This window comes from Elgaria multicarinata, chromosome 3, assembly GCF_023053635.1.
Source record: "Elgaria multicarinata webbii isolate HBS135686 ecotype San Diego chromosome 3, rElgMul1.1.pri, whole genome shotgun sequence".
NCBI lineage: Eukaryota > Metazoa > Chordata > Lepidosauria > Squamata > Anguidae > Elgaria > Elgaria multicarinata.
The window spans coordinates 52084252-52112118 of NC_086173.1; the positions used below are offsets into that span (position 1 = coordinate 52084252).

Below are 27867 nucleotides of genomic sequence, written 5' to 3' on the forward strand. Positions count from 1 at the left end.
TTTTTTAATAGGTGATAGCCCTACTTTTTACATTTCCCTAAGCTTTGCAAGCCTACACGTATTGGCTGAGTCCAAGCCAAAAATAAAAGTGCCCCATTGGGATGAAAAGAGCTAGCTTTCTTTTCCTCGAAGACAATATTGTGTGTCCGATATGCCTTGAGGTGTTCACCGACCCCGTCACCACGGCCTGCGGGCACAACTTCTGCATGGACTGTCTGCAGGATTACTGGGACCACCAAGCCATGATTGGGGAATGCCCCTACTGTCCTCAGTGCCGCGAGCCGTTCAGTTCGAGACCGCAACTCCGCAAAAACATAACCCTGGGAGAAATTGCCCTGAGATTCACCCGAGAGGAGGCTCAGGAGTCCTGGAAGCTAGCGGGTTCGAAAGATGTCCCGTGCGACTTTTGCTCCCCCAGGAAGTTCAAGGCGGTCAAGTCTTGCCTGCAGTGCATGGCTGCCTTGTGCGACGACCATCTCCGGTCCCACTATGAAGACAAGACCTTCAAGAACCACCAGCTGATAGAGCCTCTCAATGACCTGAAGGCCAATATGTGCCTGAAACATCGAAGGCTGTTGGAGCTGTTCTGCAAAATGGAAGGCGAGTTCATTTGCCAAATTTGCGTCCGGGAAGAACACAAGAACCACGAAGCAGTGTCTCTCAAAGAGGACAGAGGCAGGAAAGAAGTGAGTATTGTGCCCACTTTATACATATACCCTGTAAGGTCAGCAGCTAACTTTCCTGGAAGGCAACAATGAGAAGAGTACAAGCGTCTTCTCCATTGCTCCCTAAAAGTACCCCATCACCACAGGTGCCATTCTCTTCTTGTACCTCTGCATTGGCAACAGGGAGGAGGGGAGGGCAGGCATCCTCCCTCATAGGGCCCACATGGCTTCCAGTAGCACAACCTAATTTATACCTTGTTTCTCTCGTTGTCCTTTCTCAACATTTCTGCTCTTACCAGCAGCAGGCTCAATTTGCAGTTCCTTGTTCTTTATCCCAGAAGACACATTCATATGCTTCCAAAATGTGTCGCCTGTCTGTACCGATATGCTATATTCCACAGGGCATACTTTTTAACCTTAAAATCCTGAATGATTTCTGCATATAGATCTTTGAGTCAAAACATCAAGGGACTGATGTTTGGGATGGGAGTTTGGAATAGGGAAATCCCACTCAGACTACTTCCCCACCCCCACAAGATGTCCCATAAAAAGTTAAGACAGAGAGCTTTACTACACGAGGCTGTTCATCAGCAGTTAATCTACTGAATCTACTCTTGGTTTTGTTGCCTAATTGAGATCTGAACACTAAATGAATAGTGTTTCCTTTCCTGTTTTTCTGCTACATAACTTATAGGTGGCACTGTGATGTAGTGGAATAGCATGAATAAACAAGTGAACAAAGTGGTTTCTTTTGCAATTAAATACCACATTTTCCCTGTTATAATTTTTTTTGGGAGGGGAGCAAAAGTGCTCTATAGACACAGAAGCAAAACTGGAGGATCCCAATGTGGTCTAAAGAACCCGTAAACAACCATGAGTAGGGTGGTTTTTAATACCTCATGAAGAAAAGCCCAGACTCTCACAACTGTTAGTCTTTGATGACATGGGTGTAAAAGAAAATGGGCAATATCTGTATTCCATCTATGTTTAAAGGCAGGAAAAGAAGCAATGGGTTTTGAGCTGCAGGAATTCTATCCTGATAAATACGTTTCTGCAATTTATTTATTTATTTATTTATTTAGAATATTTATATACCACTCCCCATTGAAAAATTTCGGAGCAGTGTACAAGGTAAAATGAAAAAAAAACCAGTTAAAACAAAATTTAAAAAGAAGCAAAAACAGAAATCCAAGGCTGCATGTTAAAGAAAGACTTCTTGGAATAAAGATGTTTTCAGGAGGTGCCGAAAGGAGTACAAGGTTGGCGCCTGCCTGACTTCCAGAGGCAGGGAATTCCACAGGAGGGGTGCCACCACGCTGAAGGCTCTTCCCCTGGTGGATTCCAATAGGAGGATGGATCTAGGTGGAACCACCAGGAGCAGGCCCTCAGATGACCTCAGTGACCAGGCAGGTTGGTAAGGGAGAAGGCGCTCTCTCAGATATCCTGGTCCCAAGTTGCTTTTGATAATTGCTTTTGATATGCTGGATCTGATGCCACTGCTATGGATGGCTTATGTGCTTTTTATATATCCTTTTTTTCTGTTAGCCACTTTGTGATTCTAGATCAAAGGGGGGAAATGAAATCAAAAAATTTTTTTTTAAAAAGCGTAGTCGTTCTAGAAGGTTAGATTTCTTTTAATGGCATCTCTTCCTAACTTTAAAAACAGCTGGGCAACAGTACAACATTGGCTTGGTTTGTTGTTTGCTTGTTTTTAAGCTGCCGTCCTAGTTTAATTGGCTACATGGGGAAAGCTAGCCAAGGTTATAAAAGCAGGTCAGGCTTGCAAATGAGCCAGCTCTATCACCTCAAGAGGGAGCCCCAGCTGATGAAATGTCTCAGGCCCAAAGACAAAGTGTCAAAGTAATATGTTAAGCCAGGGACAGGCTACCCCTCTTGGGCCCATGGACACATCAGGCAATTTGAGGAACTGTCCTGAGCACCACCACAAAAAGGCTGCCATGGGAGGTATGGCTGGCTAGTCACGGAGACAACTCACCTGCCCAAAAGGCTGAGTATGAAGTCTGAGCCTCAACACACTAAGAAAAAAGGGAAAGGAACCTCCCATGCAAGCACTGAGTCATTACTGACTCTTGGAGGGACGCCAGCTTTCACGGACGTTTTCTTGGCAGGCCTTCTAGCGGGGTGGTTTACCATTGCCTTCCCCGACCGTTATTACCTTTCCCCCAGCTCACTGGGTACTCATTTTACCGACCTCGGGAGGATGGAAGGCTGGGTCGACCCGAGCCAGCTGCCTGAAACCAGCTTCCGCTGGGATCGAACTCAGGCCATGGGGAGAGTTTCAGCTGCAGAAACTGCTGCTTTAGCGCTCTGCGCCACACGAGGCTCTCAACACACTAAACAACCCCTTTTAAAACCTGCAGCTTTCAGCACCTTTTAACAGAAAGCAAACTCTTTTCCTCTCACTCAACCCTCTGCCAGATTGGGTTTTAAAATCTTTTTTTTAATTGTAAGCCTTTTGGAAGGAATAGAAGCTTTTATAAATATAAATAAATATTGAAGTGCTTAAGAATAGCAGCCTTACTAGCTCATTCTAATGGCTGCCCTTCTAACCTGGTACCTTGCAATGGAAGTCCAACAGCACCCTTTCCATGAAGTCAATCGAATTGTAATATAATTCCACAGCACATTTAAAGGGGTTTCACATGTTACATTGTGAATATGTACGCTTGTAGTTATTCACATGTAACATTCAACATGTGTACAATCTATGCACACTGTACAGATTGATGGTCTGTACACTTGAACAGTTATTCACATGTAATGGTGTGTACATGTGTTTCTGACATGTGACAGAATACTGTTAACTGTTACATTGTTGCTGTAATCAAACTTATTGATTAAAAAATGTAAATAAGGATTGTTCTGTCAGCAAAATTTGGAGGATACAGAGTGAAGAGTATTTAAAGAGGTATATGGAGGAGGAATCTCCCAGATGCTTCTTCTTCTATGTTCTAATTCTTTCTTTCCCAGGCAGAGGTCAAGAGAATACATGCCAATGTGGGAAACCAGATCCTGATTTTGGCAGCAGACAGTCAAAAACACCGGGGGAGAGTGAACTACCTCACGGTGAGAAAAGTGCCTGAGGGTATATTGTGCAAAGGGGCCAAGTACATGACACATGATCCAGCGTCAGTGGCACATATTAGTCCTGTTCAGGCATTCGCTGAGTTGGTCCTGTAAGTCTCATCACTGATGTGTGTGTGAGTTTAATGCATTGAGCTTTTACTATTTAGAAAAATAAAAGCAGCTAAACATGTTTTGCTTGTTGTGAAAGAGGCCACAATACAAGGCTACATACAGACATATCTGCAAATAGGAGTGTGAATACGGACAGTGTGAATACAGGGTTTCCTGCTGTGGGTGAGCTCAGCATTAGCCTGACTTTGCTCCTCAAGTGACAGATGAAGCAGATGCCAGAAAGCTAATTCCCTCTTCCTCTTCTCCCTGCCCTGCCCTCCACATGCTTCATGTGGGCTTCTCACTTTAAAACCATATAGAATGACTAGGATGTTTACCTGCTTAAATGTTTGTTTGGTGCCACGTTATTGTTTTTGTTCGATTTAAAAAAAAAACAGCCCTTTTTTAGGTTCCACAGTGGGCAACAGCTTTATTAGGACTAACCAAAATGCTACAAAAGGTTTTGCAAGCTCTCAAGAGAAGAAGGACATTGATAGCATGAGGACCAATTGGCTGGACAAAATAGGGTGAATGGGGTTCCATAATAGCCTGTCCACTTAGAAGGTGTCTTGTCTGTCTGTCTGTCTGTCTGTCTGTCCTTGGGCTGCAGCACCTTGCCTGAGAATTTCAGATAAATGGGCAGAGGGTAAATGAAAGTACATTGTGCTTGGCATTGCCTTTCCATTTCAGAAAGTGGTGAAGACTGCCAGAGATGAAGTGAATCGGGCCTTTGCCGAGGTGATGAAGGAACTCAAGAGATTGCAGACCATGGTGGTGGACTTCATAGACCAAGAGGAAAGGTTGGCCTTAGTTGGAATGGGAAATTCCATTCAGCAGAGGCAAGAGCAACTGGCCGATCTCAGGAAGCAGAACCTGTGGCTGGCAACGCTTGCGGGCGACCCAAGTGACCATCAGTTCCTGCAGGTAGAGTTCACTCCCTTCCACTCTGTGATGGGAATGCAGACAGCACCACTAGCGCCTGCCTTTGGCGGCGTGGTCTAGCAGCTCTCGCGTATCCATGCAATTTATTTATTTATTTATTTATTTATTTATTTAAAACATTTATATCCCACCCTATATCAATAAGATCTCAGGGCAGCATACAGATAAAAGCATACAATATAAAAACAGTAGATATACACAGCTAAAAACAAATTAAACCATAAACCAAGTTAAAACAATATATAATTTAAAAGCAGTAAAACTATTAAAACAGTTAAAACAATGTGCCTAGTGAATTCAGCCATTAAAAGCTTTGTTAAAAAGTCATGTTTTCACTTGGGGCCAGAATAAAATCAGCTTTGGCGCCAGTCGGGCCTCCAAGGGGAGGGCATTCCACAGTCAGGGTGCCACAGCAGAGAAAGCCCTCTCCCTTGTCCCATCATAGCAAATGTGTTGTGCTGGTGGGATGCGGAGAAGGGCTCCTCCAACAGATCTCAAGTCTCGGGCAGCCATATATAAGGAGAGGCGCTCCCTCAAGTATCGAGATCCCAAGCCATTAAGGGCTTTAAACGTCATTATCAACACCTTGAATTCTGACCGGAAGCGTATAGGCAGCCAGTGCAATTCCTTTAAGACCAGTGTTATGTAGTCTCTGTAAGATGTACCCACCAGTAGTCTAGCTACTGCATTTTGCACTAGCTGCAACTTCCGAGTCATCTTCAAGGGCAGCCCCATGTAGAGTGCATTGCAGTAGTCTAATCGGGAAGTTACCAGTGCATGCACTACTGTGCAATGATGTCTCTTGCGTTGTAGAGCTCTAGGCAATAATGTAAAACAGGTCCGGATGCTAGTGGCCTGTGTGGTCCAGTGGACAAAACACTGGCCTTGGGCAGCCTTAACATGGGCAGGGTAGAGGGCTTGCTTTGAATGCAGAACTTCCCTTCCTCGGTGTCTGGCAATTAGCTTCATTTAGAAGGATCACTTAGCAGATGTCACGAGAAAGCCCCCTTTCAGGAAGAGAACTGCTGCCATGACAGAGAAGGCAAAACTGGGTTAGATGGACAAGTACTCTGACCTTGTATAAGCTTGTTTCCTATGCTCTGAGTTCCCTGCCTCAGTCTCATTTCAAGTATGTGACCTGGGTATAAGAAGGTCCTACCTGTGAGGTCTATTACAAGGAGAAATGGGCTCAAAAACTAAAGTGTGCTCCACACCTTCCCCAACCTGGTGCCCCCCAGATGTGTGTTGGACTCCAACTCCCATCATCACATAACCTTGGAATGGACAGTGCTTCCTTTGTACTGTTGCTACATACGCTATTAGCATAGGAGAAAGAGAATGAATCTATCAGTGATTGTACAATGTTGGGTGGACCCACCTCCATGACCTTCTCCCTCTCTGATCTACTGGGTAGAGTCCCAGGAGCAAGGTCGTGTTCACATGGGCAAGCTTGGTGCAAACTTTTATCACCTGCCCCCCGTCATTTGATTGCTCTGCTTGTGTGTTTACAAAATACATTTCTCCCCTGGCACCAGTACGAGCCAGATCCTGACTTCAGTGCTGATAGTGGGCCCTTTCTTTCACCACAAAGCCATATTGGGCAAGAGACAAAGTCCTCTTCCTGCCCTCTTGTATGCTGCTGCTCATAAATGTTTCTGCAGCACCTCCTGCCTTGATTTTTAAAATCTCCAGCAGAGAACTCTCCTTTTGCTATAAACATGCCAAAAGAGTGTTATTTTATTTTGTTCAAACAGCTGGGAAATGTTTCTCTAATCTAAGTCAATACGGAAATACAAATAAATGGATCTTATCTAATCTCTTTTTATGCTTTTAAATTTTGTATATTGGTTGTTAATGTCCAGTGTTTTAATCTTTGTAAACCGCCCAGAGAGCTTCGGCGATGGGGCGTTATATAAATGTAATAAATAATGAAACAGAATCTAAATCAGACTTCTACTGAATATTGTGTCATGTGAGTAAAAGGGCCTCTGTGCCATTTGAGACAAGCTATGAAAACACGCACAAAAATTAGCTGTAGGAATGGACCTGTTGGCGTTTACCAAATGGATTTAGCCTATAGCAAAACAGTGATGAAGCACTCACTGATATTTCCAGCTGCCTTTTATATTTCCTAGTGGTATGTAGGGTATTTCTTGTGTTCGTTTGATCTGGAGGTTGGTTTGTTTTTATCAATTTTTTATTGTGAATTTTTAAACAAAATAAAAGGCATAAAATAAAATAATAAAAATAAATGTATACAACTACATACTTCAAAAGCCTCAGTTTCAAATATCACCATTTCTAAATGAAAAAAGAACAAAAAGAAAAGTAGCATATATACACATAGACATCGGGAAAGGCAGACCAAATGTCTGAGTAGAAGTCCATTCTTAAATGATGCCTGTATGCCACTTGTTCAAATGTTGCTAATGTTATTGTTGCTTTTTATACTTTTGGTGGTTTTAAATTTTGTATATCCATTTTCAATGTTCACTGTTTTTAACTTTTGTAAACCGCCCAGAGAGCTTCGGCTATGGGATGGTATATAAATGTAATAAATAAATAAATAAATAAATAAATCATTCAGTCTTCAATCCATTGCATTATAGGAAGTGTGGTTTTATCTTTATTAGTTGTAGAATAATTCTTTTGATGGTCAAAAGTGCTGCAATAACTTGTTGCAATCTATCAGCCAATATTGCAATCAATATTTTGATATCCACATTAATTAATGATATAGGTCGATAGTTAGCACAATTGGTATGGTCCTTGCCAGGCTTAGGGATCATGGCAATATAAGCATCATGATGAAGAAAGAAAGCCTGATTAAAAAATATGATTATAAAGACAACAGAGCTTTGGAGCTAGAAAGCTAGAGAATGTTTTATACCACTCAATTGAAACTCCATCTGGATCAGGTAATTTCGCCGTGTTCATATTCATTAATGCATTCATAATTACCTCCAAATATAGAGGAGCTAGAAGAAGCTGTTGTTGTGATGAATCCAAGCATGGAAAATTAATATTAGGGGGGAAAGCCTCCATGTCTTGCTCTGATATCTCGCTATCCTTACTGTAAAGATCAGTATAAAAAATTTAAAATGATGAGTTTATATCTATAGGAGTATATACTTCATCATTCTCATCCTTAATAGATGAGATAACATTTTGATGTTTTTGCTGCTTAAGTTGTGCAAGGATCTTACTAGGACATTCACCGTTTTCCCAGTATACTTGTCTTAAGCAAGTCAAAGCGAATTCCGCCTGTTGTGAAAGAATAATATTCAATTCATGCTTAGCGTTCTGCAATTCTTGGTAAAGTTGTGCAGTGGAGGAGATGGCAAACTGAGTTATAAGGGATTTCAGCTTCTTACCTAGATATATTTATTTATTTATTTATTTATTTAGATGAGCAACATAGGCAATAATTCAACCCCTGATAAAGGCTTTGCTAGCCTTTGATCTGGCGGTTGAGATCTTAGTCTCCACCAATGGTATTTTCTGCCCAAACAGGGTATCTTTTTTATTGTTATTTCTCTGATACATGTTGCACCCTTTTTGTGAGGATCTCAAAGCCGGTAGTTTAACCTTTCATAAGCACTGTCAAGCAGCATATGTGTTGTAACTTGCCCAAAGCCACTGAATGTATCACATAGGTGAGCAGAAATTTGAACGTGGATTACTGAATGTAACTCTTGATCCAGTGCACCACACCCATTCTTTTAGAGTGTTCCACATTACCCAGGACTTAAGGATCGCCTTTTGCATTTCCTACAACTTTATTCTACTATCACCTTTCTGTTCCTCCCAGGACCTGCTCAGTATTCTCCTCCCAGGATCCTGTTACTTCCTCCTAATTCTTTTCCTTCCGCTCCATCCCATCCATCAACAATCTCCTCTTTCCTTATTCTGTACCTCAGTGGTGCAGAACGTCATGCCCATGGGCCAAATCCAGCCTTCCTGGGGTCCCCAGATGGCCACGCCTCCTGATCATTTGGTGGTTTCCCACCTTTTGTGCAGTTTTTTTCCTTATTCTCAAAGGTTGAAATGCCTCTCCTGGCAGTAAGAGCTTTAAGTGAAAATACTTTGGGTTTGGGGCTCTGCCCATTTGCCCTCGCCCACCTGCTCCCCATCGTCCACTGGAATGCAGCCCCCACCACCACCGAGAGCTTTTCTGAAATGGAACTCAGCTCTTGGACTGAAAGAGGTACAAACCCCCTGCTTCACCTTAGTAGCAGCAGTCCAGTGCTCCTCATAGGCTGACCATCCAAGACTAATATTCAAGGTGCAACTACGAGCTACAAGGAAAACTATTGTGGTGGGGTGAGAGAGTCCTCCATATTTCCCTCATCATGTGAGCTGGTATTTGCAGGGAAGAATTGTTGGGAATGAGCGGCAGTGTGTAAGCCTTCCCCCGCACATTTCCTTGCAAATGCCTCCCAGTTTTTGTTCCTCATCCAGGCTCCAGAATCAGCGGTAAGAGCAGCTTGGGGAACCATTCCCAGGTGAGTTAAGTGTGTGGTGGGGGCGGAGAATTAAGTTGCCCCTCCCACCCACCAGTTCTTCTTTGTAAGTGCCTTTAGTATCTCAGCAAACATAGGTCAGCAAACACAAACACACATTTGTCCAGATGTCCTGCAGAGCCCCACCAGAGCCACAGAGAAGAGACAAGAAGCAGTTGCATATTATTTAATTATTACATTTCTCTCCAGCCTTCCAAGGAATCCATGGGCTTCCTAGGCAGTCTCTCATCCAGGCACTGGCCAGACCTAGACCTTAGCTTCAATAGGATTGATTCTGTGTACCTTCAGGCTATGCCCGGTTAGTTCTCTTGGGAAATTGGAAAGGGAAAAAGTTGATAACATTTTATTTTATCCCGCTTAAATATTTCTAGCATTTGCACAAGAGAGTGCAAAAACTTTATAATATTTCCCAAGGGATGGGTGGAAATATATATCAAGCTCTCAATGTGCCTTGTTATTATGATCGTGGCATTTCTGTACCCAGAGGATTATGCATGTCTGAATGCCCACATTGTTAGAGAAATTGTGCCAAACAAAAAGTTTCCTTTTTTTTTAACCAAGGAAATATAAATGTATTTATATTTATATTTTCCAATATAAATTGGAAAATTGTAATTCTTCTAAAATCTGTTTGTTCCTACAGGACTTCCCAAAGATAAAGATAATGTCCGGTTGCATGGAAGCCTTGGCTGGTCTGAAATGTGAAGAACCTACCAGTTTCGTAGGGCTTAAGCAGACACTGAGTGACTTGAAATCCCAGATGTCCATGACTGGACTCTGCTTTATCAACAAAGTCCTTCAGAAAGGTGAGTTAGCTTGGCACACTTGGACAGATCTCCTGCATTACACATTCCTGGGCTCAAATTACTTTGTTACCATTACCCAATTTACCTTTCAATCACTTCCGTCTCAATTTAACACCAAGAACCCCTTCAGAGTGGTGCAAGCAGGGCTAAAACACTTGAAATTGTGGGTCATTGCACCTTTAACATATCTACAAATTTAAACTGGTTTGTGTCAAGTTGTGCTGTTTTGTGACTGGGATACAGATCTTGGGGGTAATAGTGAATAGCTCCATGAAAATGTTGATTCAGTGTTTGACAGCTGCGAAAACACAAACTCCGTGCTATGGACTGTTAGGAAAGGGCCGAAAATAAAACTGATTACTTCTTCATAATGCAAATCTATGATGCGACCACACTTGGGATACTGTGTACAGTTCTAGTCACATCACCTCAAAACAGATGTTGTAGAACCAGAGAATATACAGAAAAGAGCAGCCAAAATGGTTTGGGACTAGAATAACTCCCTACACTGATGCAGCACATACAGTTTCCCCAAGCCATATTGCAGCCCATGTGGACACCCTGGAATTCCCCATGACAGATTGGGGAAATTAGCAGAGTAGATGGATTATTCCATCCACCAGGAAGAAGATCTGAAGAGTCCCTCCCAACACCCTAGTTTTGCAATAAAACTCCATGATCACTTGGAGTGTAGGGAGCTCCCATGGGAAACTGCTACCGTCTGTGCTACGTTATTCTGTCTAGTCCTAATTCCTGGCCAATGACACTTAGTTTTATGTTGTTTATCCATTTAATTTGAATGCAGGAAAGTAACTGAGCAAAGAAATGTTGCTGGCTCTTGCCACTTTTAAATATAGGCAAAGTCTTAGGAACAGCAACCGATTATGAGATAGCTCCTGGCACATGTCTTTTTTTAGTCCTGACATGCCAAAGGAGTCTGTTGTTTAACTATAACCGCCCCACCCGCAGATGGAATGCAGCCCCTGAGACCTTTCCCAGATTGGAATTCGGCCCTCTGGCCAAAAAAAGGTTCCCCATCCCCGCTATAACAGATTAAAATGGCTACTCTTCTGGAATAATAATTGGGGACTTTTCAGGGTAATGATATATTTGTTTTATTTATTTATTTTTGCCATTTGTATACCACTGAATATAGTAAAATCCCTCAGTGATTCACTATAAAGGCACCTACTCCTACTCAAGAGTAAAAGAGGACTTTCAGATGGGGGAAAATCGCATTTCCTTACCATCACTCTGCTTCCTGGTTCTCTTCCGCATTTGACATGAGCAGAATTACACGGAGAAGAGAGCAGCAATCATGTGGCCTCTACATTTCAATGGGACAGAGCTCTCTAGTGTTCATTTTATTGCACAACCTCACCTGCACACAGCAGGAAATCTTGACAAACTCAGCATATCTCAGAAGAGTCGGGTTTTCTGAGGTTTAGTTTGTGTCACTAAAACTGGAAGAAGAAGCGGGAGACACACAGGAGGCTCACGGCATCACCAAAATGACCCGTGAAGTGGCCAGTCTATAAAACACTCATTTAAAGAAGCCCCAAAAGTAAGTTTGAAACTTGCAGTTGTCCTTGCCATTGAGGGCAACAACTCAATTCTTATTTTTATGTAACACCACTGACAGGCCATCCTATATGCCCAGAATAAATAACTCAAAGCACTTTTATTCTTTCAGGGATCACTATGGTGCCTTATGAACTGATACCAGCACCCACAGACCGGAAGAGTCTCCTAAAGTGTAGGTGCTTCAGTTACATTTGTTTTCTCACTATTGTCCTCTGGATTGTCTTAAACTTGGAAGTAGTCAGTGTGTTGACTGACAGATCTCTACAAATTAACCTTGTTAGAGTTGTTTTTGTATGTGCCAGCCTATACATTCTTAAGGTATCAAAATGCTTGTGGATGATGAAAGGCCCCATAGAATTGTGAAGAGTTGGGCTCTTGCATTGTATCACTAAAAGTGGCATTCTTAGAATGCAAAAGCCATCAAAGCTGGGTTCACACAACATGCTAACTCACACTCAGTAGTTGAGTGTGAGTTGTTGTTGTTTTTAACTGTGGATTGTTTCTTGAACTGTGGGCATGTCTGAACCCACAACATTTCCTGCAAGACAGCTTGCTAACCAACCTGAACAATCCAACAACAAACCATGGATTCTCAAGGGGACTTGTTTGGGAAAAATAAGCCACACTGTAAGGTTACAAGTCACCCTGAAGAAAATGTCCAGGGTTCACACAACTCACTAACCCATGGTTCAAAAAACAAGCCACACTCAACTACTGTGTGAGTGAGCCTGTTGTGTGAACCAAGCCAATGACTGTGGCAATTAAGAAAAAGAAAAAGAACTGGAACACACAAATGCAAAATATTTTAAAAATACAAATACCAGAGAGTCAATAGGAATTCCATGTGCTGACCTACAGCAAAATTAACAATGCATAAATGGTGTTCAACCTGCCCTAAATTGGATTGCCCTTTCCCCAGAGGGGCAAGTTCGTAGTCTGGAGATGCTCATAGATCCATTTCTGTAATTTGAACCTCAGTGGCCTCATTGACATGCAATACTTTTTATCAGCATATATACCAGCTTTGACCCTCCTGGAACAGAGATGCTGTTGCTAACCACGTACTTGCAACCTCCTGCCTAGATTATTGCAATGCATTATATGTGGGGCTATCTCTGAAGACAGTCTGAAAACTTCAGTTAGTGCAGTGCAGAACAAAGAAAGGCTGCCTACTGGGAGAGGCCATTTCGAACCTATTACTCCAGTGCTACATCATCTGCACTGGTTGCCCATCAGGTCCTCCGCCCAATTCTACATGTCGATGCTGACCCCTAAAGCCCTAAGTGGTTTAGAATCTCCTACCTGAAGGAGTGCCTTCTCCCAAACATTTCTGCCTGATTGCCAAGATCATCTTCAGAGACTCTTCTCTGGGTGACAGGTGGCTACTAGGGAATGAGCCTTCTCCATAGTGCCCCATTCCATCTGTGGAATGCCCTTCCCAGGTGAGCCAGCTGGCACCCTCACCGTACACATTTAGACACCACTGTATACATTAGTGCCATCGTCTTTAAGCAGGAAAGCAGGAGTTTAATCTTTAATCTGTTGCTTTGATGATTAATTTTATTGCCGGCTCCTTAACATTTTAATATGTCCATTGTTGTATTTATTTTTTGTTTATGATTGTATACTGTCCTGAGGGCATCTACCAGTAAATAAACAGCCGAACCTCACCATGGCTTATCACGCTTAGGGAAATTCACTTTGATCTGTACCGCTGCTAATGCAGAGAAGGCATTCATGGAAGAAGTCAGGGTATTCTAATTAAACTTACAAACCAAACCAGCAGTTTGTTTTACAAAGGTGGGGGGAAGAATGTTTGTTCTGTTTTCTTTCTTCATCTACTTCCCCCAGCCCCACTGAATTCAGATGTGAAATATAAGAAGCATGATCCTATGCATGGAGGGAGGTTGCACACCATTAGCTGGCTGCAGGCAGGGAAGTGCATTCATGGGGATTTGGGGCTACTTGCCATAGTCCCCCACCTTGTACAAATTGGCTCAGCCTCCTTAACTGTGGCTTGTGCTACGTTTTGTGCATAATAATCCCATTAGATGAGTTGCCTGGGAACTAGCGTCATCCTGAGCCTCTTGACAGCAGCACGTGCTTTAATTCTGTGCCAAAAATTGCATTAAGGCCCTGATACAGAAAAGCCCTCAAGACAGGCACTTGGGTAAGATGGATATAAGTGTCACATTAGAAAACAAACCGCTTTCTTTTTTCGTAATCGACAAACAAGGACCAAAAAGCAAGGACCTCATTCAATATTATGAATTCTTCACATACACACACACACGCACACACACACACACACACAGAGAGAGAGAGAGAGAGAGAGAGAGAGAGAGAGAGAGAGAGAGAGGCCATAGCTAGACCTAAGGTTTATCCCTGGATCATCCAGGGGTCAAACCTGTTCATCTAGGTGACACCCGGGATCCAGTGCTCAGGCAGGGGCGAACCCTGGATGATCCCAGGATAAACCTTAGGTCTAGCTGTGGCCAGAGACAGAGACATTTTTGTTAAAGAAGAGCAGTAAACCTTGGTAATAGTCAGAATGTAATTTGCAAATGAAGACTTGGTCCACTTCTGTTTTGTTTGCATTATTCCAACTGTTGAAGCTGCATAATGTATGTGAATCTGAAGTCCAAGGTACTTGGTACACAATGCAGAAAGGAAGTGCAGGGCAGCTACATTATTGGGGGCAAAAGCAAGCTAGGGCTTGCCCATTCTTATTTTTCTAACTTCTTTCCTTGTCACTGCAACTGCACTGGAAAAGCCAGCCCTTGTGAGTTTGTGCCTGTTAAGCAAAGTCTCTGAAGTTTGGTCTGAAAAAGTAAATGGCAAACCCAAGGGAGACACTGACAATGTCATGAAAAATGGTTGCTGGGCCCACATTTTGGAAAGCTATAGTCCAGGGCATTTCCGGGAGAACTTTGCTAGCTCCTGCAAAATGTGCTATTAGCACAGAACTGCTGGTTCTAAGGCAGTGCTCATATGAAAAGTTACAAAAATAATCATAATTTTTAGAATGACTCTTCATGCAGTAAAGTATCCATCAGGCTTGCCAGCTTTTCCCATGACAGAAGCTACCCTAATCTTTAACTAGCAATTAGAGTATCTGCGTACATACATTCCTTAAAAAAAAAAAAAAAGAACATTCATCCTGGCTCTTGTTCCTGCAGAGCAGGCCTGGCTTCCTTCCCCACACCCACCTCCACCTCCACCTTTCACAATGCTTTTGATGGATGTACTCATCAGAGCATCACACTCTGATTCAATTGTCTGTCTGGCACCTCCCCTCATGTTTCAAAAAGTGGGGGCGGGGCGGGCTGCATCTTTCTTTTCTTTTCTTTTATGTTAAGCACCACTTGCAAGTTTAGTCTACTTAACCTTTGTTTGGTGTCTCATTTTGTAACAAAACAAAAAAGTTGAAAAATTGCTCTTCAGGAGTGGGGAGGGTGATGTCACAAGCCCCCAGGCTATCAGTGCTGTGCCCAAAGCACACAGAACCCATTCCTCCCCCCCCCCAGGGGAGAAGACTGTATGTATGAACAAAATGTTGTGATTGTGCTTATTTAACACACTGTCAGTTTCTCAGCAGAAGCCCTTTCCATACATTCATTTGGGGGGGGGGGCGGTGTTTACTGACCTCTTCACCTCATTCCTCCACAATCCCAAAGGTACTGTTTGCCCAGAGCCTAGTGGATGAGGGTACCTGCAACCAGACAAGTTGTTCACCACCTCACCCACTTCCATTGTAAGGACCTCTGGAGTTCCTAGAAGGAAAAGCACTGAATCTTATGTAATCTGAAATTAAGAGCCCTTTTTACACGGGGCTTACGTAGTGCAATAAAGATTGGCTCCTGCGGATGTTTGTGGTCCTTTTACATGACATAGTCAACCTTTAGGGCCCCTCCCACAGTTTATGACATTTATCCCACTTTCAAAAAGATCGGAGAGAACATGATACAAAATATTATTCTGATCAATCAGCCATATGAAATGCTGGTGTTGCGCTATAATTCAACCACTGTGTAATTGAAAAGATAGAAAAAGGAAATTTTCAATTAAATTCAAATCACATGCCCACCATGTAAAGGAACCTATCATAATCCCAGAAAGAAACTGGAAGCAGAAAGCCCCAGTAAGGGGGCCAGATTTCAACCTTGTGTGGTGAATCCCTGTAAATGAATTATAAACTGGGAATGAAGACAAGGCTGCAATTCTAAGCATGCTTGCTTGAAAGTTAACTCCATCAAAATCAACTGAACATACTTCAGATAAAATATGTTTATGAAAAAAAAACTGTTACTTCTCTTTCAGAAAAACCTAACATGTAGGGCAAAACTTCTTCCACCAGAGAAATAAACTTGCCACTTCTATCCCCCCCCCCCACAAAAAAAAATGTTTTCAGGTGCTGCCATAGTTCCACATCCACAATGGAGGATCCCAGAATGCCTGCATGGGAGCCTTCTGTGTATTTGCAAATGGTGCCTTTGAACATATAGACCAGGTTTGCACAATCATTGTGGGTTAAACGAGCCATTGTGATTGTACAAACAACCCAATAGTATGGATTCAGATCAAGTTAGATGTAGTTAGAGCCAACTGAAATTAGTGTGAAAAGATAGTCTTAACTTAAATTCCATTGACTTATTCTGCCATAAGCTTTCATGGATACTTCCACTTAATACTTCATGCATCAGATGAAGTGGATAGTGTCCATGAAAGCTTGTGCCAGAATAAATTAGTTAGTCTTGAAAGAGCCACAAGAATCATTGTTGTAGTCTTTCGTGACATCTTACTTAAGAGAAATCTCCAGTTATCTGGATACGGTTCTCCTGCCATCACCTCCCATTGACAAGCCATCAACCAAATATCTTGGCTTATTATCTAACAAAGGAACAGTCTGCTAGCAAACTGCTGTGGTTTTAGAGAATTGTAGAGATCCAACACTGACCCAGTTCTGACACACCAGCTTTGCCACTGTCCAATGTATTTTGGCCTAGCTTTGAAAAACACTTCAAGTTCTAGCACTTTACAAAATGTTTTAGGAAGCATTTCACTCCAAGTAGTGTAAGGAGCGGGGGGGAAACATTTTAAAAGTTGTTCAGAAGAGTGCTATTTCACCGCATTGTCACTCACTGGCAGAGATCCTGTTCTGTGCCTTGAACAGCTATATGAAGTTCAACAAGAATGACTCCCACACTAGAGGCCTTCAAGAGGCAGCTGGACAGCCATCTGTCAGGTATGCTTTAAGGTGAATTCCTGCATTGAGCAGGGGGTTGGACTCGATGGCCTTATAGGCCCCTTCCAACTCTACTATTCTATGATTCTATGTCTTTCCCAATCTTTGTATATCCATGCTGGGAAATTACGCCCGTTGGATTTCTTGTCTTCCCAGAGGAAAGACATTTGCGGTAAGTGGTTAATTATGGCCCACACCCAGAGACTCACTTGTAGCCTTATTTTATCCTAGTCCTATCTGGCTTTCTCTGATCCTGTCCGAGTACTTAATCACCATGAAATGCTTCGTGCCCTGGGCATTTCAACATTGACATTTATTGATGTTCAGCATTCCAGAAGGAATTGGATTAGCAGAATAATATGACAAGGTTCTGGAAACAATGAATACACATCTCTCTCCGCTATTGTTGTGATTGTTATTTTAATACTGTAATTTTTTTATATGCTCTTTTAACCAGTTTTATGTATTATATTTAATGTTGTTCCCTGCCTCGATCCAGAGGGAAAGGCAGGTAGGAAATATATTTAAATTATTATTATTATTATTATTATTATTATTATTATTAGGGGACCACCACATCTACACTAAGGATATCGATAATAATTTGGAGAGGGGGCATAGGGATGGGACTGTATTGTTTCCTCCACTCAACACAAACAACATGAACATGCCCCCCCCATGCATTTGAATGTGCACATGTTCTCATTTATCTATACAAATATCACATACAAATGCACATGTACACATGAATATGCATTCTACAGTAGACATGAAGAAACTGAGTTGGTGAAATATATGGGAGAGAAGGAAGAAGACCTTTTGACCTTCCCTCCTCTCTCTCCTCTCTCAGATTTTGTTCCTGGGCAGCATTTGGGGAGAAGTGGGGGCGGGCGGGCGAGGGGGGGGAGTCAGTTTAGTTGCTATTATTTTTTGCAGAGATAGAACATCTTGGTAGAGACACCCCCGCCCCTTTATTTTTGTCTTAGGCAATCATCACCAGGACTGACCAGGCTTGGAAATAGGATGCAGATACTCAGAATTTATGGAGCGCTTTTCCTAAGTCCTCTATGTTTTTCGCAAACACTGTCTCAGGGTGCTTCCAGGGTGCTTTTATTGTGCTATCGCCTCATTTGTTCACGGAATTTGGGGGGGTGAGATTAAGTTGTCTTCACACCACCAACACCCCGCATGTTTTCCCACCACTTCTTCCATCCTTTTTCTTACAATAGAAAATCAGTAAAGAAGCAGAAGATGGAATAGCAGCATGATGCTTCCTGATTCGTAGTACTCAGTGCCCTCTGTCTGGAAGCCCCTCAGTCAGTTTGGCGTGCATTGCAGATGGGCGCTGGAGATAGAGAGGCCATCAAGTGAGTTAATGGATAAGAGAGTGAGCTGGAAAGTCCCTATTTCAGCTCAGCCACAAACTCACTGGGTGGCCTTAAGTCCAGGGTGACCATATGAAAGGGAGGACAGGGCTCCTGTATCTTTAACAGTTGTATAGAAAAGGAAATTTCAGCAAGTGTCATTTGTATGCATGCAGCACCTGCTGAAATCCCCTCTTCATCACCACAGTTAAAGCTGCAGGAATCCTGCCCTCTTTTGTAACTGGTAACTCTAGCTATACTCCTGAAGCTTTAACTGTGGTGATGAAGAGGGAATTTCACCAGGTGCTGCATGCATGCAAATGAAGGAAAGGAAAGGAACATCTCGTGTAAGCACTTGAGTCATTGCTGACTCCTACAGGGACGCCTGTTTTCACTGATATTTTCTTTGCAGACTTTTTGTAGCGGGGTGGTTTGCCATTGCCTTCCCCAGTCGCAGTTACCTTTTCCCCAGCTAGCTGGGTACTCATTTTACCGACCTTGGGAGGATGGAAGGCTGAGTCAACCTGAGCCAGCTGCCTGAGAACCAGCTTTCGCTGGGATCGATCTCAGGCTGTGGGGAGAGTTTTGGCTGCAGTAACTACCGCTTACCACTCTGCACCACACGAGGCATGCAAATGACACCTGCTGAAATCCCCCTTTCAATACAACTGTTAAAGATACAGGAGCTCTGTCCTCTTTTCCATATGGTCACCCTACTTAAGTCTGGGCCCTACATCCCCACCCTCAAAGCTGTTATATGGGAATACCTATTCCTACTTTTTCTTTTTTTCCAAGAAAGGGCTAAGAACGGAACGACATTAAGCACTGTTTGGGGTTTCAGGAAGAAAACACTGGGGCCAGAAACTTCTGGTACTCTACCTCTGGGAAAAAACAACATCCTTGTACTAGAGGAAAGGTTAATGTCAACATTAATCTAATGATTAATAAGACTCACATTAAAATACCAGCCTGCAGTTACCAGCTTGCAATGCCCCTCAAAGAGAGTCAAATTTATGACTTCCTGATCATACAATGTGTGTGTTTTGGTTAGGGTGACCATGTGAAAAGGAGGCCAAGGCTCCTGTATCTTTAACAGTTGCATAGAGAAGGGAATTTCAGCAGGTGTCATTTGTATGCATGCAGCACTTGGTGAAATCACCACAGTTAAAGCTGCAGGAGTATAGACAGAGTGATCAGATACAAAAGAGGACAGGGCTCCTGCAGTTTTAACTGTGATGATGAAGAGGGGATTTCACCAGGTGCTGCATGTATACAAATGACACCTGCTGAAACTTCCTGTTCTATTCAACTGTTAAAGATACAGGAGCCCCGTCTTCCTTTTCATATGGTCACCCTATCCTCCACCACACCTGAGGGCAGCAGAATGGCTTAGGGGATGCAGGGACACTCATGCTGTGTAGCTTTGTCCTCCCAAGTGGGCTGAGGAAGAACATCCAGGCCACTGTTAGCACTGCCTCCTACTATCATCTACTGCCTGAGGCAGTTGCGTCACTCCTTCTAACGGTAGGGCCAGCTTGCCTGTGAGAACAATGGCTCTAGTGACATATGCTTGCCAGGGTGTTCCAAACACCCCATTTCTAGACTTCCAAATTCCAACACTGCGGCACAGTGAGGGCACAAGGTACATCTGCCAAATTTCTCCTTCTATTAAGACTACTATCCCCGATGAATTTAGATATTTTTTTTAAAAAAAAAGGTTATGGATGCAAGAATTAATGACTGTAAATTGGTACCTGAATACATTCCAAATGAAAATCATGAAAATATTTTCTACCCATTAGAAGTGTAACATGTAGCAATATTATTCCACATAGTGAAAGCAAATAAACTGGATATAAATGTTATTTTATGCTTTTGATTGCTTCAGTTGTGGTCCATTGGTATGAAAACCAATCTTTGAATTTCTTCCAAAGATACTGTCTGTTTGTTTGTTTGTTTGCTTCCGCTTCTTCAAAAATTGTCATGGTTGGACATGGGATGCTGGTGGAACCAATATTTCTTATAAGCCAAGAAGATGTTTTCCTTAGAGATGCTTTGCTGAAATCCTTAGGACTTGTGATTATTACATTTGGGAATGGGAAGGAATTTCTGTTCAGAAGAGGTGAGGCAGGAACTTTGGAGCTTTATCTTTCCTTCCGCTTTGTGGTCTTGCTCATTTGATTTAACCTCCTGGATTGCTTTACTTAACCCCCTCTTCTACTCAGATAGGCGCCTTTGACATGGATCCCTTTGTTTGCTGTTGCTGACCGCTTGTAGCACATATAAACACTATAAAGAACCAATGGGATGTTGTGGAAACTACGAGAGACCTAGGTACAAATTCCCTCACAGCCGTGGATGGTTCTGGATAAATTTATTGCCATTCCCTTTCGCAATCCATCTCACAGATGCCTTTTAATAATGTATTTGTTTTAAATGTTTTAATCAATTATATATATACTATGGTGTCTGCATTTGTGTTGTACCCTGCCTCGATCCAGAAGGAGAGGCGGGTAACAAATACATTGTTGTTGTTGTTGTTGTAACTGTCAGGATAAAAAAGGGGGCAAAGCTTCCTTTATGCTATCCTGAACTTTTTGGAGAATGGCTAAAAATAATACATGTGCAATAAATGAAGAGGATTGTCTACATTATTCTGTAGGGTGCTTGATGTGTAATCTGGATGTGGGACAATTTGTGGACATTCTTGCCTTGGGCAAGTGGTGGAGTAGTGGTTAGAGTGCAGGGCTAGGACTGAGGAGACCTAGGTTCAAATCCCAGTTCAACTGTGTAATAGATCTTACTGTGTGACTTGGGATAAAATGAGTCATCTAGAAAGGACCATGTATGCTTTCTTGAGCTCCTTGGAAAATAGGTGGGATATAAATCTAATAAATCAATAAATAAACACCTTCAGATCCCTTCTAGCCTCAGTGACTTGCTGGAACATGCGTTGATCATTCTGGGCCTCCTCACCTTTCTTCTCTTTTCTGGATTGGCTGCTTTTGACAATTCTCTGTTCTTTTTCTTTCCCCCCTTTCACAAACAGCTTATTGTATCCTGAATTTTGATGCCAGCACTGCCAACGAAGAGCTCTTCCTGTTTAAAGAGACCCACTCCGTGCTGAACCTGGGGATCTTGTTGGAGAACTGTTCAAAACCCAGCCAAGGCTTCAACCACTGGCCCCAGCTGCTGTGCACCCGCAGCCTGTGTGAGGGCTGCCATTACTGGGAAGCCGAGATCTCAAATGCGTGGCTCTGCTTAGGCGTCACCTACAGCTACAGGCATAGGACTGAAAAAGCCTGCATGATGTACCTGATTGGCAGGAATAGCAATTCATGGTGCCTGGAGTGGGACTCAGTGAAGTTCTCCGTCTGGAATAACAATATCCAGACTGTGCTGCAAGGCAACTACTACAAAACCATCGGGGTCTTGCTAGACTATGCTGCTGGATCTTTGACCTTCTATGGCATCGCCGATACCATGAACCTCATCTACCGTTTCCTAACCACATTTACTGAGCCGCTATATCCAGCTGCCATGGTAAGCAGCGGGGCTTCCATTACTTTGAAACAGCACCCAGAGTAGATAAAAAAAAAAAAAAACCCACCATCACCCACTCCCTAAAAGCAAAGGCTGATAAAATTAACTTTTGTCTCATTCCTATGCTGAGGGAGAATTCTACTTTATTTTTTTAAAAAAAAATTACATGGCTACAAGCAGAAACGAATGTTACAACTAAGTGTTTGAGTTTACAATGGTGTTTTGTTATGGGAGATTTTGACTTGCTACACATTTGGAGACATGACAGAAACTCGCTTAGTGCTTTGTTACCACTTTCCCTTTCTCCCTGAGTTTTCAACTGGCCTCACCAGAGAAAAACACACACACACACACTTTTCTTGTGTTTAAAGATGCTCTGTAACACTCTATCTACAGACTAACATTTTCATTGTTTCAGCTATCATAGCTTCTCTTAAAGAATCCTGTAAATAGGTGGATGGCTGCTGAAAACTCTTTTGTTTAAAGTCCATGGCTTTCCTACAGTGCTGTGGTTCTTGGAGATCTCCAGAGAGAGGAAATTATTATTATTAAACCACTTTAATTATGTAGATTAGATACGCCTGTTGAGGCACAGCTATGATATGTATTACAAAAAAACAACCAAAAAGGTTACTTTCAACTCGCAGTACCATTTTTATTAGCAGAGTGTGTATATTATTATTATTATTATTATTATTATTATTATTATTATTATTATTATTATTTGTTACCCGCCTCTCCCTCTGGATCGAGGTGGGGTACAACACAAATGCAAACACCATAAAATACATATAACTAATTAAAACATTTAAAACTAATACATTATTAAAAGCAGCACATTATTAAAAAAAGGCATCTTAAAATTCAACTGGGTAGGCCTGCCGGAAGAGATCAGTCTTTATGGCTTTCTTAAATTCTGGAAGACTGTTAAATTCATGAGTCTCTCCCGGCAAGCCATTCCACAAACTGGGAGCGGCAGAAGAAAAGGTCCTCTGGGTAATAGTTGTCAGCCTGGTTTTTGTTGGCTGGAGTAAATTCTTCCCAGAGGACCTGAGTGTGTGTGATTTTATTGATTTTCCAAAACAAAATCTACCAAAAGAAAGAAAAAGAAAAGGAGTAAATATATATAAAGAAATCCATTAAATTTAAATCAACCTATTGACAGAGGATAGTACATTTAACCTGTATTCATATTTTCACTTTGCTTTACAGACCAAAATATATGTGGAGCCCATGGGCTGCTTAGATATTTTCTTTATCATTCTTCTCTATATCAAATTTATATTTAGTCTCTTTTCCATAATCTGAGGAAAGGCTTTGATATATACTGCATATCCTTGATTGGTCATTAGCAAAATATTGACATCGATTGGCTTACTGGTTTTGAATCGGATGTTCCACCAGGAGACCTGAGGTAGCTCCCTAGTCCTGGTAGCAGTTCGAAGCTCATGCTGTCCCCCCTCCCTCTAGTAATGAGACAGGAAGTGTAACTTAATGGACATCAAACACCAATTCCCCAGTCCAGCAGGTTCCTTGAAATCCAAGGAATCTCATAGTTTGTTATATTTAAAGAGAACAGCAGGGCTGTGAGTATTCTGCAAGTCCTAGGCCAGATCTGCACGTTGTTGCGAAGGCGCTTCCGTGCACCTTTTTTAAAGACGTAACCTAAAAGAAGCGCCTCTTTCTTTACTGTGTGTACTGTGAGCTAGGCAGCGCCGCCTGCAGAAGAATCTCTACCCCATTCAAAGACACTGCTCTGGCCGCTTCCCCCTCGTGTGTTCTTCCATTCGAATAATCCCCCCTCCCACCCGGCGGCTCTTCTGGCGTGTCCCGGCGGTGGTGGCTCCTCCTGCAAAACACTTTTCTCCCTCGGTGTGTTTGTATTTGCGTTTGCGTGCATGTGTGTGAGCACACACCGAAGAGAGTCCCGGGGAGATGACACCGCGGGGGAGAGCGAGAGGCAGGAGCTGAACTTTTAAAAAGGCGCACGGAAGCGCCTTCGCAACGACTTGTAGATCTGGCCCTGATCTTGCTGGACAAGTGTAGGATTTGGCACTATGCAAAATAAGCAGTTAATTATCTTAATTTGACTAGTTTATACCAGTTTGGATTCTTAAGTGCAGAATTTGGATCACCAGCACAGAGTAAACATAGCCTTGGTATGGGAAATCCTAAATATACGCTTCACTGCCCAGTGCTGCCTGGTATTATAGGACTGAATATGACAAGCCATGCAGCAAAACATCATCTGACAAATCCCCTAGTCTTAAAAGCTCAGGACCATGCATGCATCTACAGTGCACCATAGGATTTTGCAGAGCTCCTGATCCTGCCTGTACAATGTACTACAGTTTGTCAGATCCCTTTTGCAAACTCACACCTTCAGCTCCCCTGCACGCTGTAGACCTAATGAAAAAAATCGACCTATTTTTACATTTTCAACCCACAGTGTTTATGTATATGCGCATGTGCTCAGTTTGAAAAAAGACAGGTGCTAAACTTCAAGCCTGCCTGTAAATCTTGTTGCTCCCTTATAAACACCCTGTCCCCAAAACCTCTATACATGAGGCTGGATATGGAGGCACATGTCCCAGAAGCATCCTTCCTTTTAGCTAACTAGCATGTTTGCAGAGACAAAATGCCAGTTATTCTAGTCACAACAATATTTATTTATTTATTTTTTAAAAAAATGGCTGCTTTTTAGTGCAGGGGCTGTCCCAAGGTGGTTTGCAGTAATAAAATCTCATATAATAATTTTTTTGCAGTAATAAAGTAGCAAAAATTCATAAAACCAATGAATACTAGCAATAAAACATCTGGCCCAAATAATAATAATAATAATAATAATAATAATAATAATAATAATAAATTTATTTCTTACCCGCCTCTCCATTTTGATCGAGGCAGGGAACAGCAAGTATAAAATACATAAAATACTGATTAAAAACATAGTATACATTGTTAAAAAGAGCCTCGTGTGGTGCAGAGTGGTAAGCGGCAGTTACTGTAGCTGAAACTCTCCCCACAGCCTGAGTTTGATCCCAGCGGAAGCTGGTTCTCAGGTCGACTCAGCTTTCCATCCTTCCGAGGTCGGTAAAATGAGTACCCAGCTAGCTGGGGGGGAAGGTAACTGCGACTGGGGAAGGCAATGGCAAACCATCCCGCTACAAAGTCTGCCAAGAAAACGTCAGCGAAAGCAGGCGTCCCTCTAGGGGTCAGCAATGACTCAAGTGCTTGCACGAGAGGTTCCTTTCCTTTTTCCTATACTTTGTTAAAACATCCTAAAATTCCACTGGATAGGCCTGCCAGAAGAGATCAGCCTTTATAGTTTTCTTAAATGCTAAAAGACTGTTAAGTTGACAAATCTCCTCCAGCAAGCTATTCCACAGTCTGGGAGCAGCAGAAGAGAAGGTCTTCTGGGTAATACCTGTCAGCCTAGTTTTGGCTGGCTGAAGGAAATTCTTCCAAGAGGACCTGAGTGTGTGGGGTGGATTGTACGGGAGAAGGCAATTCCACAGGTAGCCTGGTAGCAGCGACAAACCACAACAGTCCAGTAAAACATATTCTATGAAAGGCCAAAATAAACATGCAAGTTTTTAGGTCCTTTCTAAAAGTCTACAGTTATAGCGCCTGATGACCCTCCCCACCCCATGGCAGCCCATTCGGGTTGTGGGGCCACTGTAGGAAAGGCCCTTCCTCAAGTACTTGCCCACCTAACTTCCCTCAAAGGTGGACAAGTGATAAGGTCTTCTACTACTGATCCAGGAAGAGAACCCATACTTTATTGTTGGGTGGTGAACTCTGTGTTGTTTACAGACTTTCAAACTTGGTCCCCCACCCCTATTGAGTTTACAGATAGCCTGAAGGTTAAAACAGATCAGAAAATGATCTGCCTATGCCAATGGAGTCATTACTGGCTCCTCCAAGTCTAAGGTGACCATATGGAAAGGAAGAAAGGGCTCCTGTATCTTTAACAGTTGTATAGAAAAAGGAATTTCAGCAGGTGTCATATGCATGCGCGCAGCACTTGGAAAAATTCCCTCTTCATTACAACAGTTAAAGCTGCAGGAGACCTGCCTAGTGTGATCAGATACAAAAGAGGGCAGGGCTCCTGCAGCTTCAACTGTTGTGATGAAGAGGGAATTTCACCAGGTGCTGCATGCATACAAGTGACACCAGCTGAAATTCCCTTTTTTACACAACTGTTAAAGGTACAGGGAGCCTCGTGTGGCGCAGAGCGGTAAAGCAGCAGTTTCTGCAGCTGAAACTCTCCCCACGGCCTGAGTTCGATCCCAGCGGAAGCTGGTTTCAGGCAGCCAGCTTGGGTCGACTCAGCCTTCCATCCTCCCGAGGTCGGTGAAATGAGTACCCAGTTAGCTGGGGGAAAGATAATAACGGCCGGGGAAGGCAACGGCAAACCACCCCGCTATAAGGCCTGCCAAGAAAACGTCAGCGAAAGCAGGCATCCCTCTAGGAGTCAGCAATGACTCAAGTGCTTTGCACGAGAGGTTCCTTTCCTTTCCTTTTTAAAGGTACAGGAGCCCTATCCTGCTTTCCATATGGTCACCCTACTCACAATTTTAAATGTGGTAAAGCCAACACCAGTGGACTTTTCTGCAGGTTGTGATGTGGTTCAACCAGTCTTGTAATGGCTCCAGGGCGACCCATGACATCCTAGAATTGTTTTAAGTCAGACCCGGCTTTTCTTTTTTCAGGATGTGGTATCACAATTGGGACACAAGTTCACAAGTTTAGTCCAACATGTCAAAAGTCACTGGGAAAGCTCCATTCATGTTCATCACACCAGAGTTAGGCCTTACAGCTTTTATTTCCTTTCTAGCTTCTCTCACCCAGTGCAGCCACATACCCAAAAATGGTGCAATAATTTTACTGTTATGCTCATGTGATCTCATTTTCATGAGCTACAGTTTGATCATTTACAGACACCCAATACCCAGGAGTTTCCAGCTAGTTTGAAAAGCCCTGTCTGCCTTTGCTGTATAATATTCAGCAAAATATTATTTGGAATAGGCACAGTCCTTGTGTCCAGCGGATCCCCAGAGTAGCTGGATTAGCTTTACAAGTCATTACAGCCTCCTGACATGCTCTTTCAAGTTACATTTTAAGATCCTTTGATTGTTAATTATCCCTTGTCAGCAGTGATTGCCAGCCATTTGCCTCGGATGACAACCCTGGCTGCGTCCCAGTATCTCCAATCTCCATGGCTGCGTCCCAAGACACTGTCTATGCAGCAAGGCAGCCTCCAGTTCCCAGCCTCATTATCAGGGGTGTAGTCATCTGGCAGTTAGAAAACATTTGTTCACTTCAGTCCACGTTGTTCATTCTCCCTCTCTGGCTGTTTTCCAAGCAGCCCAACCAGAGTGAGGTTTTTGGGGGTCTGCACTTGGACAGGACTCCTGAGTGTACAATATGTATGCAAAGGGGCACTTGGGCAGTGGAGCTGCAGTGCACATTTTCAACCAAGCCTGGTTCATAACAGTCACATAGTCAGCATTCATGTAAAGAAATCTTGACTACAGCAAAGCTCTAACAAAGTAAAAGAAATCTTGAAAGTTATAATAAAGTTCAACAGATTAAAATTAGACCTTGTAATTTTTAAGACATGGCAAGTGGTTTTTGTTCTAGCTCATCAATAAGAGCAGTGTATGTGTGTGTGTGTGTTAGCATCTTGACAGATCTAACTCTGGAAAGCATGTTTCTTCTTGCTCAACCACAGAAGCCTTTAGCCCAGTATAGTAACATTGGCAGGCTGAAGGTATATAGGGATTTCTGGTAGATCTCTGGGTGATTTGCAGTATATCATTAAGGGTTACCGATTTCCAATAGTTTAACCATGGCAGGTCTTGTGCTAGTGGCTTACCATTTAGCCTCAATTGTTGTCTCTGACCTTTATGCATCTCTACTGGCCACTTATTTTTGCTGCTGTTAGAATCCCTGAACTATAGTAAATCAGATATAGGTTTGTATTTGAATATA

At 42.7% G+C, this 27867-nt stretch overlaps 1 protein-coding gene across 1 annotated transcript; it reads left to right on the plus strand.

Moving 5' to 3' along the window:
- Positions 1-66: 66 nt before the first annotated feature.
- LOC134394659 (E3 ubiquitin/ISG15 ligase TRIM25-like) lies at positions 67-22141 on the plus strand. Its single transcript, XM_063120291.1, has 6 exons — positions 67-686; positions 3657-3752; positions 4554-4787; positions 9972-10134; positions 11828-11890; positions 21377-22141. The coding sequence occupies exons 1-6, from the start codon at positions 102-104 to the stop codon at positions 21913-21915; spliced, it is 1680 nt and encodes a 559-aa protein (XP_062976361.1). The 5' UTR covers positions 67-101; the 3' UTR covers positions 21916-22141.
- Positions 22142-27867: the final 5726 nt, after the last annotated feature.

Coding starts and splice junctions, on each gene's coding strand:
- LOC134394659 (XM_063120291.1), top strand. CDS start 102: ATGAAAAGAGCTAGCTTTCTTTTCCTCGAAGACAATATTGTGTGTCCG. Junction 687..3,656: donor AGGACAGAGGCAGGAAAGAA/GTGAGTATTGTG, acceptor TTTCTTTCCCAG/GCAGAGGTCAAGAGAATACA. Junction 4,788..9,971: donor GTGACCATCAGTTCCTGCAG/GTAGAGTTCACT, acceptor TTGTTCCTACAG/GACTTCCCAAAGATAAAGAT.